The 20,873-nt window shown below is 39.9% G+C and overlaps 1 protein-coding gene across 1 annotated transcript in view; it reads left to right on the top strand.

Annotated features, from left to right (window-relative positions):
• The window catches only part of adipor2 (adiponectin receptor 2), a 50,526-nt gene that overhangs the window by 14,822 nt on the left and 14,831 nt on the right, over positions 1–20,873 (top strand). The window contains exons 2-3 of the mRNA XM_041780707.1: positions 7,590–7,659; positions 7,758–8,032. Of these exons, the coding sequence (XP_041636641.1) occupies positions 7,946–8,032 (87 nt within the window). The 5' untranslated portion in view covers positions 7,590–7,659; positions 7,758–7,945. The remainder of the gene's footprint in view (positions 1–7,589; positions 7,660–7,757; positions 8,033–20,873) is intronic.

Below are 20,873 nucleotides of genomic sequence, written 5' to 3'. Positions count from 1 at the left end.
CACTGAGAGTAATGCATTATGGCTTGTAAAAGTAAAGAACTAAGCACGTTGCAGACATTTCACAGCTGTCTTTGCATTATCAGTCTGAAAATGGAGGTGATATTTTCCTACAGTGTTGAATAAGTTAAGATGTTCAAGTAAATCTTTAAAATTACTCCAGGTTATCTGCAAATGCAAAGAGAGAAAAGATTTACTATGTCTTATGTGTTTATTATTTTTTACATGGATTGCTTGTTATTATTCTATACCTTAAGAAATCTATTTTGACAATAGAAAAAAAAACCTTTAAAACAGGGAGGAAAATGGGAATTTGGCATCAATTGATAATTTTGCTATTGACACACATTTTCCAGAGTAGGGTGGTGGGATTTTAAATAACTTAGCTGTTTGATTTGATAAAAGATAAAGGTTGCCTAAGCTACGTTGGGAATGTAGCTACATAGATAAAAGAACTACGCACTTAGGGAAGCTAAAGCTAAGCTCACAAAGCATATGTTATCTGCCTAGCTAAGTTAGCATTAGTTACAAGCTCATGAAGCTCATGTTGCTAAAGCCAACATAGCTATAGATAACGGAGCTATGTAGGTAATGTAGCTAAAGCTAAGCTCGCAAAGCATATGTTATCTGCCTAGCTAAGTTAGCATTAGCTACATTTGCTGAAGTGCATGTTGCTAAAGCCAACATAGGTATAGATAACACAGCTATGTAGCTAATGTAGCTAAAGCTAAGCTCACAAAGCAGCTATGCAGGCTACATGTTGGGCGTGTCACATGGGTGACATCAGTGGGACTATGTCCATGCTTTATACATCCTGGGCTCAACAACATAGTGTACTCTTTAAACAGATGATGTAACTGTGTAAAAAAGGACTCCCTATTCAAACCAATTTTTTCAGCACTTTTTTTTTGGTGTAAGACTCCCACTGTGGCAACATTGTCTCTCATGTTTGACCATAAAACAGATCGGAGTTCATCCAACAGATAATTTCCACTACTTAATAAAAAATCTTTTTGATTCAGCAGATAGAAGTACAGTACTGTGCAGAACTTTGAGGGATGTTTGGGCCAAAATTTGAGGCCAAAGTAAGGTGTAGATATGGTGAATCAGCTGCCTGAGGGCACCTTAGCGAGGGAAGGAAGATTAACACAACCCTGATTGTGCTCTGGATGTCCTTGCATATTACCAGGCACATAGGAAACAATAACAAAGGCCTTACCTTACCGTTGAATAAGGGGTGGATTTGGCGAGTAAGCACGGCCTAGGGTACCATTATTGGGGTTGCTGTGAGCCCCTGGTTGGCTGTGGATGTCTGAAGGCCCCAAAAACCAGCGGTGGTCTCTGGGTACCAGGAGTAAAAAGGCCTGAGCAAGAGAGATGCTGTTGAGCTTGACCTTGGCTGTCGAGACACATGTGTCGAGCTTGACTCCAGCCACTGGGATCAAAGTATAGTTTTGCTTATTTTTGTGAACCATAAATATACGCGACATCTGATTGGTGATGCTACCCAGTCTGCTCCCTGTCATTGGCTGTTGTGGGTATTCTGTCGAGGGCAGTCTGTGGGCAAATCTGTCCTAAAAGTCTGCCTTAAAATCATGTGTGGCCAGCCGTAGTTATATGCGTTTTTTCTCTTAAGTTGAAGACTGTTGGTCCTTCATCATGGGCAAGAAAAAGTTTTAATTTAAATGTATAGACAGGGACACATATCATTATCACATACAAAAAAACAAACTAAAAAACTTGCCAAAACATGCTGAAATCAGGGGATTCAGAGGATCAAAGCTTGTTTGTATAATTGTAACTGGACTTTCCTTGACTTTCATAAGTCTTTAACTTGAGATATTTATTTTTGCAAAAGGAGAAATTACAAAGAAATACAGAATTGAATAAAACAAAATAAAACATACAGCAAATTCTCATAGAGAACCAAATGAAACTGCCAGCTTTTCTCTCTTTCTGTAGATATTTAAAGAAAGCAGATCACCCATAAGGTCATCCACACAAGTTTCTTTCATTTTCTTTTTTCTTCTTCCCCTGCTTCCAGACTCTTACCAGACCCAAACAACAAAACTACTCAGCTTTCTCAGCTGTCAGGAGAGCTGTTTGTTCTTGTGCAGCAATCAGGCCACCAGACTGTTATCTTGGGAATCGACTACAGCAGCAAAAAGAGCCCAAAAACATCTTAAGCACTTCATTCCTGTTATTCCCAAGCTAATATAGAGCCAGCATGAAACCTCACTTTTTATCACGACAGAAAATGAGGGTGCAGTTACTCCGAAAGAGTGTCGATATCGTTTTCAAAAATAGTCGATTGGGGAGAAAAGAGGGAGGGGAAGCATGGAGATTGATCGGACAGTCTGCGAGTGTAGAAGTGTTTGATTTCGATGAGGGCTCGTGCCCACAGGCCAGTCATCTCAGCTCAGCTCCGTCTTCTTTCTAATCTTCACAGTGGAGAAAAGATCTACTGTTGGCCGGTCAATGGCATCAGGTTATGAAACTGTATTTTTCCTTTGGCTCTCTTAGTGATTTTCTCTGTTACTTTCTCTTAGTGAAGTCTTTCACTTCTTTTGTTTCTTCTTCTTGTCCTCTATACTTTACTCAGAGGCATATTTCTTACAACACTTACATTAAGGTGAGCCCTTAATGTCAGACTACACTGGCAACTTTTCATTATTTGTAGATTGATTAAATTATTACTATAGAATCATTACCTCCGCCAAAGAGGTTATGTGATCAGGTGGGTTTGTTTGTTTGTTTGTTAGCAACATAACTCAAGAAGTCATGGACGGATTTTCATGAAATTTTCAGGAAATGTCAGAAATGGCAAGGAAGAAGTAATTAGATTTTGGGACTGATCCGGATCACCGTCTATATCCAAGAATTTTTAAAAGGATTCTGTACTATTGGGAGATAAGGCTAATGGCAGAGGTCTGAACTGTTACCACTTTACACCAGGAGATGGTGAACATGATTAACTTCAATCCCAGCAGCATGTTTTTGGTGTGTTTCTATTCAAAGTTTTGGAGTTTATAGAGTTTGAAAGACGCACACCTGGTCAAGGAGAGTCAGAGCGTAACAGAGAGAAAGACAGCAAATTGTACTCACAATGCTGGGAGGAATAGAGGAATATTCACCCTCTGCCATGACTTCCAGTCATCCGGTGAGACCATGGGTGCTTTTGCCATGACAGTCCACATGTGGCGAAGCCAGTGCTTTGCCTCCACCCCACCGGGGAGGGAGTGATCGGCGAATTAGATAGTGGGAGTGATCCGGATCACCGTCTGGATCCAGGAATGTTTTTAAAGGATTATTGATTTTTGGGAAATAGGGCTGATGGCAGAGGTCTGTGCTCTCTGAGTGCTTTTCTAGTTTTAGGTGTTATATTATTTTCTCTTTGCTCTCGAATTCGAGGTCTTTATATAACATTTATTGATATGCTGTTTATAATTGTAGTCCTGCAAAATCAGTACAGTTACAGGATTAACATTGTACATACATTGTATTTGCATTTGTTGACACCTTATGTAATCATTTTGTCGTGGTGGCAGCTTTTACTCCAGCTTGACAAATGCCAATAGCTTAAAGAAGCCTTCTCCTTCCAGACTAATCCTGTCTACTTTGGTTTCATCACGAACAATGTGTGCAAACAGTTGCTAACAGAGCGACTGTTTGTTAGCCTTTTGAGTCATGCATACTATTGGAGTTAACATAGCTGTCGTAAAGCAGGTGTTGTTGATTTAAGCCGGCTTTCTGTGCTAATAAAGCCAGAGGCATGGCAGGAGAACTTATACATCTGTTTACCCTTTAAAAAACAAACCAATGTAAAAATAAAAGATACAGTACTGTGTAGAGCTTTTAGGTATGTTTGGGCAAAAATTGAGGCTGAGATATGGCGAGTAAGCCCAAATGAGGGCACACTCGGGCGGGAAGGAGGATCAACACAACCATGGTCTTGCTCTGGATGTCCTTGCATATTACCAGCGGCATGGGAAAATTACCTGTTGAAAAGATAACAAAGTCTCCCCCTTTAGGGCCGAGTAAGGGGTGGATGTGGGGAGTAAGCACGGTCTAGGGTACTACCTGGGGGGTTGCCATTAGCCCTCTGGTAGCGCTATAGATATCCCAAGGGCCTGAAAACCATCTGCAGTCTCTGGACATATTACCAGGGGTGTTAAGGCCCGGACAAAAAAGATGCCATTGAGCTTGACCATGGCTACTGAGTGACGTCTGTCTACATGTCTCAAACTTGACTCTACACTCTAACTGAAAAAAGGAAATATATATTTCAAAAGGATGTTTGATGTTGGATATTTGTCCCTATCTGAGACTCCTTCAGTATGATGTCCCTGATGGCCAAAGTTTTGGAACCCCTGACTGCATTACTTGGTTTTTACAAAACCAGGTTTTTAATTTTAATATAATTGGGGAAAAAAATCCAACAATAGGGATACCTATTTTGACACTGTTAACAAAAACAGCAGTTCTGGGTGCCCAATATTGGGTAACGTTTTGTTTTTAGTTACCAAAAAATGCAGGCAAACACTGTCTGGATTGCAAAACCACACTGGAACATTTTGGTACTGAAATGTTGCCAATGTTTTTGGACTATTAAGACAGTGCTTTTCTCATCTACTCCTGGCTGCTTATTTTTATTAATAATAACTGAAGATCTGTTGGTATTTTTTTTGTATTATTGATGCGCAGTTAGATGCTAGTCTGGGAGTATAAGCTTTCTGGTGTTTGGTACAGGAATGGAGCTTTACAAGTATGCTTCCTCAGAACTACATGTGTTCAACTTTGATTATGATGAATCATGTGGTCTCTCAGTATACTGCTGTTTGTGTTACCTTGCCCTTTACTTTAGATCTACTGCAGCTCTTTGTTCCCTACATGCTTACTATAACAAATGATGTAGTTAGCAGTCTGAGCGTGTACATGTTTACAAGTCCATGCTCAGGTACTTCTCTCCCCCTGGGTATTCAATCCCCTAATGTATGTTTGTGGTAGATGGTTAAAATTAAGTGGTCCAGTGCTCGAGGGGCCCCTCTGGAGCGCTGCACACAAGGAGAAAACTGATCTCAGCAATGTAAGACATGCTGATACAAATGTGCAGCTGCAGTTCTCATCATTTACAGAACATTAAACGCCTCGGTTGCATGAGTGTTTGGAAACAAGCTGCCTCTATAAACATTCACATATGAAGGTCTCTGGGTCAAGTACACATCAGCATATTCATCCTTATGAAGGCTTAAATGTCTGCACAAAGATAGATGATTCAACCTTCAATACCACCAAGGAGGTTTTTTAGGAGGCCTGTATTAACTGGTCGATGTTTAGGTCATAGTGAAAGGTGTCACATGTTTTTAAATCCTGGTTTCATGAGATTATCTATGTGCTTATATCTGTTCATTCGAGCTATTTTTGATTTAAACTAAGGATGTACCTTGGCGTTTTATTTTATAGTTGATTAAGTGCAAGTTTAAGTTCAGACTAGTTGACTAGTCCTAAGGTATGAGAGGTATCCAGTATCCAGTCAGTGTAGTCATTTGTCAAGAAAAAGGGCTGTGGGGTCTTCTGTGGTAGAGGGATTCATAAAAACATTATAGGTAAAATGGCTTACTGATCACCTCGCCGCACGATATGGTTTGTATTGCGATTCATGTTGATTTGTGATAATAAGCATGTCATAACAAACATATTCTACACTGAATTCACCACAGAGGCTGTTACTTTTCACAGGAGGGAGACCTTGACTATACAGTATCAGTCAGAGTTGGTTGATTAGCCTGGTGAGCCTAGCTTTTGCTTCTAACTGCTAATTAGCCTGGTGTGATGTGTCGATGAAGATTAGTGTTTCTGCAGTGTTTTACCTTCTTACAGCTTGAATGACTCCAATCAAACTCCTGATTTTCTGGTATTTGAAAGAAGCCCAAAATAATACAGTATCTTTGCTTTTAGCCTGCGAGCAGTAGATAAATACTATGAGCCATGTTACCATCATCATGCAGTTTCGCGACTGCTGCCATCTGGTGGCTTTTTTGTTAACTGCACTGCAAAACTGTGGTGACAGCCTCTATGGCCATATCGATTCTGTAAAATCCGTACCGATACGCTTATCAGCAAGATGCATGTGACAATATATTACTACATCGATTTTTTGAGCACAGGCCCACTAGGCAAGGGCCGACTGTGAAGCACAGCAACCTCAAACTTTTACTTTAAAAGTCTAATCAGTTTATCCCTGAGCCATAGTGGACATTTGTGCAAAGTTATCCCTTAACCTTCTGAACCCTGCTGGATCAGTGAAGATCCTAAGAAGTATTGCGGATATGCTGTTTGCAATATCTCAGGAACTGTAAGACGTATTTCTGTGAATTGTGATTGGAAGCTTACCTTTTTGCCAGTCTACAGATGGCTCCTGGCGGTTCCATCCCATCAAAAATCCCATCAAAAATCCTATCCTGAAAAATAGATGTCTATATCTTGATTGTACTTTAAAGAGTTGAGATTCTACATGCACTTGTGCATTGGCATGGGGTTCCAAGGGTCAGAGTATTCTAAGGAGATGTTCACAAGAATGGCCTTGAAAGCAAAGGATAAACATGGAGTCCAATGAAATTTATCTTTCACTTATGACCTCCATAATCTAATCTGATCATCCTTCAGTTAGGGCAAACACTTGTGCTGAGTTTGAAATAAATCCATCAAACTGTTCTTTAGATATCCCATTCACAAGAATGGCCCATATGTGCATAAGGGCATCTGGATTGACTACCTGTGGATATAGAGCCTCCAGCCTTGGCTTTTTGGTTGTTTTGGATGTAACATGAGTTTGACGTCTTTGTGCCATGTTTTCCTGCAAAGCTGTGCAGAGAAACAACAAAGATAAAGACGTTCCAAGATAAATCTCAACAGGGAAAAAAAAAATCTACTTCCTGTGTGTGAATCTCGTGTTCCTGTCCTTGACACCTTTCATTGCTAAGTAACCCATGATGACAGAGAGCTGGCAGCTCCTTATTGGCTGCCTGTGTGCGTAGATCCAGCATGTTAAGACCTTGATACCGTGGGTAACTTTTGAAGTAGTGGAGATAAACCTTAGACAACATGAGTCATCTATGGTCCATGCAGAGCAGCTTTGTATGAATGGACTGCCATGGAGCCGTGATATATTTAACTCTGCAGGGTAGTTTGTTATAAGGGGATTGAACTTGTGGCCTTTTAACTGCCGGATAATGCCTCTACTATAACATATTAGTCTGGACAGTCAGACCCAAATAGAAGACTTCCTTAATGCCTTGGCTGTGATATATATACCACACTTAATTGCTTGGGTAGAAAGCCAAGTTCAACTTGAAATGGTTTTATTTTTCATTGTTTAGAAATGAGCCACTTAGAGCACTGCAGCTGTTTGACTAGATTATGTCTTGCTTTTGTCTTCAGTTTTGTTTTGATTGCATTTTGTTGCTTTAATTTCATATTTTAAGGAATAATTAAATCATGGCCACTAATTTCCTCATTCCCTGCTCCCTCCTGTTTTTTCTCCTTCTATCACTCCTTTCTACCTTTTCCTCCCTTCTTTCTGTGTCTTGTAGATTTCATCCTATTTAAGTGCTGAAGATCTTAGACCAGTCTAAGGACTAGAGCCCCCTCAGTGGAGTACAGGTTGGTCAATATTTATTAAGAGCTGGCTAAGAAATCATATAGTAACGGTGGGTGGGAAAATGACTAAAATAAACTAAAATGTGTCTTTTTTTTAACAGGTTTGTCTTCATCTCATCTGTCTTGAGTCAGCTCTCTCCTCTTCTCACTCTTTTGCCCGCCGAGGCTAGTCCAGCGTTCCAAGCTGGACGGAGGGGAGACGAGTGCGGCCGAGGGCCCGGCCTTCGTGCTGCGACATAGAACTTCCAACCTCATCGAACACACGCCAGAGGGCACGCCTACAGATCCAATGAGTCCCCGGGAGAAGGAAGACACACCCACCTCAGGTTCTTCAACTAGTCACCTCAGCACATCAGAGTGCACGGCACACAATGGGGTGAGTGTCCAGCACACAGAAACAGGCGCAGACACTCATGCTGTCATCTGGTTGGTTCAGAGCCATGTGGCACGGCGTGGGTCGACCGGTCACGCTGTAAAACTACCCCACCAAAACACTCACACCCTTACATTAATTATTAAAGCAGTGTTGAGAATTTAAGCTCCTACCCCAGTTACTCTTAATTTAATCAACGACTAAGTCTTTTTCTAACATATCCATACATCTTTTTTATTCTTTAATAGATAATTAGGAATTTATATTTCTGATTTGCAAAGCAGCTTGCTAAACACATGTACAAACAAAGCTTTGTAGATGTTAGTCAAACACCACACAAACACTTGTGTTAATTTAAAACCAGTAAATAGAACAGTTAATTACTGTACCCTAGTGTGTGAATGCATCATGTTTCAGCATCAGCTTCCCTCTGAAGACCTAATTTCACTAATCAGTGCATCAGATTAAACTCTAAAGTTAATTAAACATAAAAAGTTCTTTAACCTCTGTTTGAAAAGGGGCTATTTAAAGTAAATAGAGCTTTAGATTGTGAGTTTGTTCAGAAAAGTTTTTGAAACAACAAATTTGTGCGCCTTTTAAAGAACTGCAAGGTGCTGCTCAGTCTTACTTTAATTTCTTAACTGATTAGTCATCCTTGGAGCCTTGAGCAAAAAACATAAATCCAAACAAGCGTAAGAAACAGGGAAAGGTGCAGGTGACACCCTTTGGAGGGAACAGCAGTGAAATGCAAAGAATAACAGATGAATTATAAGCACCAGAGCAGGCATGAAAACCAGTGAGATTTTACAGTTAAAGAGCTTAAAAGATAAGGTAGATGGACAATCTGAGCAAACAAGCAAACCCCTTTAAGGAGAGACTGGCCTGTGTGGATGCTAGGCTGAACAGCTATGCAGATGAGGTTGTTTGCTCTGTGAAATTTAGTGAAATTTAAGGTAAAACAAGGCAACAAGTTTGTGACGTGCTGACATTAAAGTGGCTCTCTCTGAAAAGTAAATCGCTGTGAAGTTTTCTAATATAGCGTACATCTACCTTAACATATTTTGGCTAGTTTTTTCTAAACATTAGTTAATTAAGTGGAGCAAAATGACCCCATCTTCCCAGGATGTCTGTGCAGTCATAGAAAGCATTAAAGTTGGTACATTAATTTAGCAAAATTAAGGCTTTTAAAAAGTCTAATATGCAAAACTATGAAGTCTGTTCTACTTTGAAGTTGAAGTGCAAAACTTGTAAAAGGTACCTCTAGATCAGTGGTTCAGCTGGTCAGGCATCAGGACCCACCACCAATCCCGTAGGAGAAATTGTGACCAAAAAATTAAAACCAAAAAATTTAAAAAAATGTTCAACCATTTAATGAAAAATGTTGCAGTTTGGTCCCCAAATTAAAAAAAAAAAACACAAAGAGACTGGAGAAAATAAACATGTCATTACAGAAGGACATGCGTACATTAATACATTTTATTTCAACACAAGACAAAAGCACTTGGAGAGCACAGACCTCTGCCATTAGCTCTATCTCCCAATAGTAAAGAATCCTTTAAATGATTCCTGAATCCAGACGGTGATCTGGATCACTCCCAAAATCTAATCACTTCTTCCTTATGCCATTTCTGACATTTCCTGAAAATTCCCTGAAAATCTGTCCATAACTTTTTGAGTTATGTTGCTAACAAACAAACTAACTAACTAACAAACCCTGCCGATCACATAACCTCCTTGGCGGAGGTAATTAGGTACTTTCTCAAGGAATTTCCTTTTTGTCTTGGAGAAACAGCTGTGTTATCCAAAGAAAAGTGTGTTAATAAGTAGAAATCTCATGGCAAATACACCAGTTGAGAACCACTGCTCTAGATTGTGGTATGACTACTTACTTTGTCCGCTGCTTCATGGTGTCAAATCAGTCTTTTTTCTCAGTCAAATCTCAAAATGCTCCATGAAGGCTTAATTCACATGCTAGAATAAGAAATAGTTCTACAACTGAATGATATAATGTATTTCTATCACAATGGTGATGTGTGCATGTGCAGTAGTTGCATCAGAAGGATGTGCGATTGTCAGGTGACGTTTAGCGATTTATGATTTAGCCAAAATCGTACATTTATTCATTTCCATGACAGAAGTGCATCAAAGTCTCTCTGAAATGACCATCAGAAGTCATGGAACAGAACTCTGTGTCTCAGATTCTGTGAGTCTTCTACTCACATCAGGCTGCAGGTGATGCTGCATCCTCATCCTGATGATTCAGGCGTATCCTAAGTTACATGAGGCAGATCCTAGGTGATTGATTCCTGCTACAAATGACACCTCGTCCCCATGCATGCTAATTAACGGTCCGTTCACTGACCACAGATCGTCACATTTGTAATATGTAAAAAACATCACTGAGCAATCGAATTTGCCACCATCCTCCTCTAGAAAAACATGTCTCTCATCCCCTTAGCCTTGGCCCTTATAGCCCTATCACATCACAATCCGTCAAGTTTGTTGTTGTTCTCGATGTCTGAAATACTTCTGTATTCTGCCTCAGCTTCCCTGTTTGGTGGCTAAAGAGGCTAAAACAAAACAATTTTTATCCTACATACCTTCAACCTTTTTTATTTGTACTAATCATGTTGCGGTTTGTCAGTTTCATGTCTTAAAAACAAGTTTCTCTAAAATGTGCTGATGTTGCATCAGGTCTTAAAGGTTTATGAACAGGATTGTTGCATACTAAATGGGTTAAAGGCTCATGCAGACCAGACTCCTGTAGCTAATACTTACTGAGAGAATGTGTAGAACCCCATGTCAAAAATACCCAACTGTCCCTTTAACAAGGCTCTGTATCTACAGACACAAAATACAGTCAGGCTTTAGGCTTTATAAGTGCAGCAGAAATTCACATAGCATTGAATAGCTCTCTCACCCCCACCTGCTTCATTTATTATTATCGACACCCTCACCCCCTTCAAGGCTGCTCAGACTGGATGATGACTCATTCTGAGCGTCATTAATTAATGTTGCATTATTATCAGGGTTGTGTTCAGTTTTAGATCCACTCTCCTGTCTACACACAAGTGGATATTGAATGTGTTCCCCTAAAAATAGCCGTGTTATGTCTATATACAGACGTCTTCCTGGAAGAAAAACAAACACGTTGCCAAAAGCTCTGTGTGAAGATCATCCCATGAAGACAACCTATCGAACAGATCAAACAACACTCTTGTTTTACCTTTTGACTCTGTGTGCGTGTGCAGACAAAGCAACCGCTGTGTTGTTCGCTGTAAAAGGCAATCAGCACGGAGCTGTTGAGCTGCAACACAATAGTGTTCGTGTGCATATTGTTCCTGATTGTGTGGGCCTTTTATACCTGCTGAAACACAACGCTGATACCTGAGAGGAAGCTTTGAGGCCCCCTGCCCCAGTCAGAGCCACCGAGCTGTCTTAACACCCCACAGGGCCCCCTTTGAATTTTTTAGCGTTATGGTTGGGTGTTAGTGTTTGTGAGTGTGCGGTTTAGCTTTGGGGTTAGTCTCACACATCCTGTTTGCTGTCAGATTGGATAGTCTGCCTCGTATTCTGGCTGTTTGAGGGTTTTTTCTTTCTAACATTTGTTTTCAAAGCCGCAGGGATGGCTTGTTTTTGTTCTCTTCATGTCTTTAAAAGTTATTTTTTCCCCTTTTTTAACCTTTTCCCTATGCAATCCAGTTTTTCTGATTACACCTAACTTCTACTTCTGATTACTTGGAGAAAACTGAGTGTCAGACAGTGGAAATATTTGATATTTTTAATAGAAATTTGATGCAAAAATATGCCATAATGATGCCTCTAAAATACTCTGTGTTTTGTAGGGGTATTTTAATTCAGTTAAGCCTTTAAACTTGGATACATTTGACAAAAATTGCTGCAAGGCTTGTGCTTTTCCAAGTAATCAAATTAGATTTTCAGGTGAGTGGTAACACGCCAAGAATATTCCCAAAACCAATAATGTCTAGTTCTGTTGCCCCCAGTTTTAACTAACTTTATTCTGCTTCAAGAGAATAAATTGACTGCTGAGTTTTCTAATTTTTCCCAGACAAATGATTCTTTGTTTTAATCCTGCACCTTAATCTCTTACACAAGATCAATACATGCCAAAGAAACAGATGAATGAAGAGGAGAAACCGAGCCAATAACACAAGCTTTGGAATTTTTTTTACACCAAAAACACAACAAGGGAAACATCAATAAGCAAAAAAAAAAAACTCTGAAAAATGCATGAGGCCTCTGCACATCCTCTCTCTTTGTGCCACAGAGTTCTCATCTTTATTTAGATACTTTCAAGCATTGATGTTCAGATTTGGGTGGATCTAACATCCAGTGCTTCTTCCTTCCATTGTACCTGTCAGGTGATATTCTTGCATTATTTTTGTCGTTACAGTATGCTGAGACATTCAGGAAGAAACATCTTAACTCCTAATACTGCCAAACTTTTAAGAGCTACAGTAAAAAAGGAAATATGTTAGCTTTTGAGGAAATCACTCAAACAAAAGCCTAATAACATCATGTGACTGTAAGCCCCTTTTCCTTTATCTTAATAGAACATTTCTGACATTAAAGACATCTCATTAAATCTGAATACGTGGGGCTTTGTCCAAAACACAACAAATCCTAATTGTCATTACTTGTTTTTTCTCAGCGTACAGATGCTGCAGTATAAAAGGTGGCACCAGAGTCAGTTATAGTAGTTATTAATACTTTTTATCAGATCAGGCCCACAATCCCAGTCGAATGCTCTGTGTAAACTGTAATGCATCCACCCACTACTAGTGGCCAGTGTAGCTCCGGTTAAGACAACTGCCATGCAGCCAATGCTCTTTAGCCTGATGTAAACAAAACCTTGTTTACCAACTGCCACCATTGTGCCATCTTATTTAAATAGAGCTCAGTTTATTGAGCATTTCCTTGACTTTAGACTAGTCGACTAAACTAAGTTTTGCACAAACACAGACTTGGACTTGCACATAGGGCAATGGCTTTGCTTTTAGTCCTTGGTCCTTCCAGTCTTGCTATATTCTTGTGATGTCTGGATGTTGACTGATGGCCAAAGGCGCTGGCTGGACTCAATTGTAACAACTTCTCTTCGGTGCATCTTTGGTATTATTGGCAAGACTGACATACTTAAGAGAGTGGGGATGGAAAGGGTCTGCTGCGCTTTTATGGGCACCCGGTGCACTTTCCCAGGCCTTATCCAGCTCACCACATACTGGGCGCCCAGGACCTAGTGGGCTGGTTGAGACACGGGAAAATGTGGCAAGCACCAAACAGCTCCGAGACCGGGGATCGTTCCTGTGACCAGTGTGTTGAGGACTTTAACCTCTGTGTATGGGTGTCTGTTCTACCCACTGAGCCATGCTTGTGCCCTTGAAGCAATTTTTTAGAGTAGTCCAAAAAATTTTTTTTAAAGTAAGCTTTAAGAACAGGTAAAAATGTGTTAATTAATGTTTCTGAGGAGCTATAAGGGGGATTTTGCTAACATTTGCAGAACTAAAGTAGCATTTCCCTCCTTTTAACACTCTAATATTAAGGTAATCTATACTAACTGACTGGTGCATAAAGTCTGATATTTACCACACACAGCTAGACAGCTATGGGTTTCTTTATCCAGAATTTGAAAGAAATTATTAAGGATACGGTACACAATTATTAAAGCCCTGTTGAGGAACTTTGGGGATTGTGTTGATTTTGGCGCCCCCTGTGGGCAAATGAATTATGATTTTTTTTTCCTGAATTTTGGCATGCAGAAGACATGTTCTGTGTCAAAAATCCATACCCTGGTTTAATTTTAATTTCAAACATTTAACTTGCACACAAAACAAAGCTGTTTAATCAGCAGGTACTATGTCACTTAGTCTGAAACCTACCCTGTGGCAGCAGTGACAAATCTATAAAAAAAAAATAAAAATTTAAAATAATAATTTTTAAAAAGTGCTTTTGCAATGGTCAGTTTGCTTTTGTGGGCCTTGAAGTGACACTATTAAAACCAGCCTTTTTAATTACAAACTAAAAGTCCATTAAGGACCTTTAAATATTTTTTTAGTGGATATTCACTGAAGAAAATCAGCAGATAGTTTGTGATCAGCAGTAGTTTGAGGGAAATCACTGAACCAAGATACAGAATTACGAGATTTTTCTCATGGTCTCTTGACTCAAAACATCTCCCCCCACAGTCATACCCTGCTCCATTATCTTATCCATGCCAGAAAAAGACAAAGAGGAACTTTAAGATGCCTCATGAAAAACCTTGACATAGCCATTTTACCAGGAAACCCGTGATTTCCAAATCAGTTATTTTGTTGCCACGCTAACACAGATATTTCATGCCGTCATCATGGTCATGGGTTGAACAGAGTGATCATTTTGTCTCATGGCAGCCTGACAACAGTATCTGCTTTATTTTAAAGGTCTGCCATGTGTGCGTGTTTAGAACGTGCTGTCTGTTTTTGAAGGCCTTGGCATCTTTTCTGAATTGTTACCATCCCTAGAGAGCATTGTGCATTTGTGAGTCACATGTTGAATCCTTCCATCTGTGCTGTGCAGGGGTTACCGTGTACAAGGGTGAGCTTGTCCCTCTTTGGTCAGTTAGAAGTCAAGACTCTGTTCTCATTGGTCCACAGAGTTTCAGCTCAGTTCCTATTGGCTGCTGCCTGTTTCCTGGAATCTGCCCTCCACCAAACTGCCAGCATGTGACTCTGTTTACATTGAGTTAGAAGTTCAGTGTTTCTCTGAAAGATACGACTTTTTCCTTAAAATGGCCCTGCTCAAACGATGGTCTCCCTCTGTGTGCTTCAAACATTCATTAGTCAGTTTAAAGTCATTAGGAAGGTCCACATACTGCGTGGTTAATGAGTCTGAGGGGATATATGTTTTTGTGTAACTGTATGAGACCAAGAGAGATTGGTCCTTAGGGGCCTTTCAGAAAAACTGCCTTGTTTAATCTTGAACAGACTGAGCTCTCAAAGGATTTCCTCACCTCTCTGTTGTTCTTGTTCCTGTGCATCATGCAGGTCTAGCTGCTAAGCTCCTGCATGTTTAAGAAGCGCTCTAAACCTCTGTGCTGTTGTTGTTTATCATGACTTTGTCCTGCAAAACACATTTTTTTAATGGTTTCTAGGGACAGATACTGGACTTTTACTTATTTTTTTTCTTAATCTATTTGCAAATTCATTCTGGTATAATGCTTGTTATCATGCCAAACTTCAACACCACAAAAAATGTTAGAAAAGGAAACCCAGTTTGACTCAAGATCACCATTCATTCTTATTCAGACTTTCTTCTAAAGTTAAAGATAAGTTCTAAGTGATAGATTGTGATGTACTGTACATGTTTATTAGCTTGATGCTAACACATGATGGAAATTGCCATTGAAGGGCTAATATGATTGTTTGATTTATCAAATTTTATTGTGTCATGCATAAACAATATGCCCAGCCCAAGTGGGCGTACAAGACACCATTATCTTTACAGAAAGACCAGAAACCAAAAGTAGATGTTCAATAATATAGTAGACTAGTTAAACAAACCATCCTGCTGCTTCTTCCAGGCTTTTGCAACAAAAGAGGCCGACTTATAAATATTAAAAGTAAACAACCATTCCATCCTGTCATCATCATTGCCCCAGAATATTTCAGGATTTTTTAAGGACATTTCAGTCATCAAACTCAAGAAACAATGTAATTTACTTAACAGTTCTAAGTAAAATAGATTATTCCCAAATGTTTTTGCTGGGTCCCTCTTTGGTAGATGAAAAGAATCAGCCCCCTTATCCCTCACCATATACATCAACATATAAACATTTACACAGAAAAACCCATCTCTGAGAGGTAGGATGTGGTAATAGGCTGGAAAATGGCTCTTTCTTTCATACTCACCTTTGCACAGGTGAGGCTGAGGACTAGGGGTGCACAATGTTATCGACATGATAAGGCACTGGCTAGGAATGCGTGCAGTTGAAGGCTAAACATCTACATTTTGAAAACAAATACGCTGGCACAAGATGTATGAGTCAGTTAAACTAGTTATGCATCATCTTTTTAAAACATCAGCCTGAAATCCCGGTCAAATGTTCTTTTAAAGCTGTAATGAAGCCTCCTGCCACTAGTAGCCGCTGTAGCTTCAGTTGATGCTGCTGTCTTTCTACCAAAAATGCAAACATGAGAAGCTCAGTGGTTAGCATGTTGAAGGAACAAAAGTAGAAAATAGAAATAAAGTTGTATGTAGGCTGTTGAGGGTTACACTCAATTACTCAACCGAAGTGATGAGTGACTGCAATTAACAAAATATTGATCTGCAAAGACAAACAAAGGCAGGCGGAGCTAGCTGCTAACTTTAGCCTCACTGTAATCGACACGGCAGCCACACACCATACCCATTAACACAATGGCCCTGTGATGAATTTGACTGTTTCTGAGCATTTTTTTTCTACTTTAGAGTAGTAGGATAATGCAATTAAAATTCATGTTTTGTTAAATAGCGGCCTGGGAATGTCCTTAATATCAGCAGATATTAGCTTAGAAAGTTAGATATTGGGGCGCAGGTGGAGTAGTGGTTGGAGGCGCGCCCCATGTGCGGATTCCAACTCTATCCACTGTCCTCATCTATCAAATAGAGGCACAAAAATGCCTCGCCTTTTGGGGCTTTCTATGCTTTTTTTTTTTTTTCTCAGAGGAGGACAGTGGATTTAGTCAGAAACAACGATGGGAGAGTGGGGATGATATGTGGGAAAGGAGCCACAAACCAGACTTGAACCTAGGCTCCTCGGGTACATGGGATGTGACCTAATCACTAGGCCCCAATTTATGATTATTATAATATTTGAAAATAAAAACCTATCCCTACTGAATCACATATTTTTAACAATATCATAATACATTACAGGTAAAACATTGCTTCATATTTAAAGTGTCGTCAGATTGATTATTCATGTAATAATCCAGTGTATTATCTTTCGAGACTGAGAACACATATCAGCTTGCCCATGTGGACGCCCTATAATAAGTAGAATCTTAACCTTTTATAGTGGTATCATCCTGTCAGTGAGGGAGTGCCTGCATCACAGTGATAAGGCTATTTACCCTCTTTATCAGATGAACACTGCTAAGGCCAAACAAAACTCCCTAACATGCACACCACTCTCCTCACATACATACAGTAATAAATAAATAAAACGGTGCTTATTTGGAGTTAAACTCATATGCAAGTTAATTTAGTTGTACTTTGCTATGAAAAATTCATAAGAAAAGTGTTTTTTTACTAATCATTTAACATAATAAAATCAGTGATGTTCCTTGTAATTAAATAGAAAATCAGAATAAATCAGCTTGAGCATTTGGAACCATTTATCAGTGGAAATAACCAATATTTACAGATCTAGTTGCCTGTTTTGCTGCTCATTGTGCAGCAGTCTCTAGATTTAAATACGGGTGTGGTATTTAATTCATAACAAACATAAGAGTTTACAGGCCTACAGCAGATCTTCAGCAAGATACTGCAAACTCCCTCTGGAGCCCCATGTTCCCAAATAAATATCTTGGTGTCGAAATGATTCCCTCAGGGGTTTTCCCAGGTTTTCTTTTTCTAGGAAATTCTAAACAGACCTCCGCTGAAGTATGACAACAGTTAGGATGATGATTGCACAAACACACATGGCTGTTAGTGCGCCTAAGATAAGCGGGGCTGTGCTGACCTCCGGACTGTTTTAGTCATTCATGATGAGCTGTTTTACTCCCAGCTCTTTGAACCGACGATGGACACATCCCAGAGGAATGGGATTATATCCTCTCACACACACACAGACACTTTGACACAGAGCGAAATTTGACTCCATAACCTCTGCCATAATGACTTGTGGAAGAGTGGACTGCTGAGGTTCAGTCACGTGTGGTGGACAGACAGCGTTCCTCCAAGAAGTGTGTGTATGTGTGTGTGTGTAAGCATATTAGTGTGTAAGGGATAGCCTTGGTTTCCAAGAAGAAATTTCACCCCATATTAGATATGATTTCAGTAACTGCGGCTTAGGGGTAACCGGCCAAACTGCTCTGCTCACCTGCTGTGAAACCTCAACATCGCGGTTTTCACTATCAGGATTGAGTTAAATGCAGCTGAACAGATGTTTCATAGCAGAAAAATCAGTTTCTTTTCTGTTTCTCAGGCTGCCAGTTGGTTGTTTTCAGAATAATTTTCCACCAAACACCCACAGCTTCCTTTTCACAGCTCAAACCTCTGTGTTTCATGTGATATGGAGGCAGTTAGCACACATATTACCATCCATATTAAGCACAAATATTTGCTTAAACATCATCTTGGTTGGGTGGCTGCTTGTATACATACTAAGACTTAAGTGATGTCATTTGATTCAGTAGTGGTTTAGAGGGGGTATGAGAATGCTTTTCCCACTAAATCGTTACAGAACTATTTAAAGCAGGTAATTTCTTGAACAAGTTGTATTTTTTTTTGTCTTTTTCTGTCTAAAAACGCCAGAGAAAATACAATTATTTTGCTTCTAAAGCTACGAACAATATGACATCTGCCTTAAGTGATGTCACTTAAGTCAATGCTTGGTGGGGGATTAAAAAACAGAAGAAGAAAAAACAGACCACTGTCGTTGGACTCTCATCTCTACTTTACATTTATCCACTCTTGCAGTTACATTACTACAAGACTGTCACATTCACAACTCTGACTGTTGAGATGCATCGTGGGTAGTGTAGGCATTAACCTTTGACAAAAAAGAAGAAATGCAATCATTGTAATCACAATATCTTGTGCTTCTGGTCATGGACTGTATATAAGATAGATGGAGTAGCAGCCTGGGAGTGAAGCCAGAATATTTAGAGCTCCCCTTGCTGACTGGCTGCAGTATAGGTCATAAACCCCGCCTCCTCAATGTTAACAGATGGGACATGGGTCAAACATTAAAGGTAAAATACACACTGAATCATCTTCCTCAATACTGAAGTCTGAGGATTTAAATCCAAGTGTTCTACTCGCTGAGTAGTTTTGTTTTAATTTGTTATTTGATGCAAAAAAGGGTAGATATAATGTTGTGATCAACAGCTCTGTTGACAAACTCTTTGATTTATTGCACTTAATCATTTTTGTCATTTTGACACAACAGACCCACATGGCAAACATAACATCCAGTGAAAGTGGAATTGGATTCCTTTATCGCTACATTTCCTTTTTCCTATCCTCATATATAAATCTTTCCTTAACACTGTGACCTTTTTCAATGGGGTCATCACACCAATGATAGCTGAGGCCAAGAGCATTTTGTTTTCAGGTTGTTTGTTCATCTGTCGGGGTCATCTCAACATCCCAAGAATGCACAGTTTTCATCAGACTTTGCACAAAAGCTCACCCTGACCAAATAATGAACTGATTATATCTTGGAGGTCAAAGGTCACGGTTAATAGGCCTCATGGTCGGCCCTTGCTTATCACATTTGCACATCCCTGCCCTTCCTCTTACTCTCACTCTACTGTAACTGGAAACTTTATAGGCATATAACCGATAAGCATGAATTAAATTGATCCTTAACCTGTTGTGTGGCATGAGTTCTCTTTAAAATCCCACTCCATCCTTGATCTCTTTTCTTACAAATCTGACTTAAAAGAAGGAAACACAGTCTTACTGTAAAAGTGCGCTTTTGCTGTAGGGGTTTAGGAAAAAAGGGGGCTTCCACTGTAAAGGTGACTGGTCATAAATCACCTCAGTGTACAAGGTTGTAAGCTAAACACCTCCTATTTATCTCCAGCTGTCTCTTCCTATTTAAATATATATATTTTTAAAGTGTTAGCTTGGGTAAGTGTTACCCACTGTGCTTGATGCGTTTACTGCTTCCTGCATGCCATGTGTGAAGTAGTTTCATCCATGCAGGTATGAATGTGCCGGCTTTCCAGGGAGGGAGCGCCTATTCAGTGGTCGTACACTTAGAGGACACCCTGCTTACCCTTCCTCCAACCACACACACACACACACACACACACACACACACACACACACACATAAAGGAGTATTCTCACCCTTCAAGAATAACCTCACAGTCACACAGCAAGGCCGGTCACAGCTGGATCAGAGCTTACAACTACATTACATGCATGCATGGACACACATGAGAGGCTATTACTGCCACATACACAAAGACCGCAGAGAACACGTGACTACTTGGCAGTCACCCACATACCCTCTGCTCACATCATGCACTCCATCACTGACGCTTAACCTCACATATACTATCACACAAGCACAACCATTGATGAAAGTGTCGCTGCTATCTCAGCTTTGAACGTGTGTTTATTTCATAAGGCAGATGTGATTTAAAGGTACAGTATGTAGAGTTTTTGCACCAAATGTCTAAATTAATTGATAAATATGGTAGTCATTACAGAGGACTGTATCAGGAAGTGGAAACTGCTACAAAAAGCTGCCATTCTTATGACGGACCATGGTTATTCTCTGCCATCAGCTATGCGTTCTGCCACCCAAGCAGCCCCCATAACATGTGACTCCATCTTCCGACCTTACCCACTTTACTCATATTACAGTGTGGCCCTACTAGACATTTTAAGTTCAAGTAGAGAGGTGCTCTGTTATGACTCATCTTATGGATGGCCACAAGTTTCAAAGGTGTAGCTCAAGCCCATTTAATCCTCTAAGCTGCATGTAGATGTGTAAAGAAAGAGGGACGTTGCTGGCTGCTTAAAAAATGATTTTAAAAAACATCTGTGGTGTCAGAATGGACTCCTTTGCCAGAATAAAACATGCAACAGTGATTGCCTTCTTCTTCTTTGTCCTCTGTGGTGGGTTTGCA

This window comes from Cheilinus undulatus, linkage group 23 (assembly GCF_018320785.1).
Source record: "Cheilinus undulatus linkage group 23, ASM1832078v1, whole genome shotgun sequence".
In the NCBI taxonomy this organism is placed as follows: Eukaryota; Metazoa; Chordata; class Actinopteri; order Labriformes; family Labridae; genus Cheilinus; species Cheilinus undulatus.
This window is presented reverse-complemented; position numbering and strand designations above follow the sequence as displayed.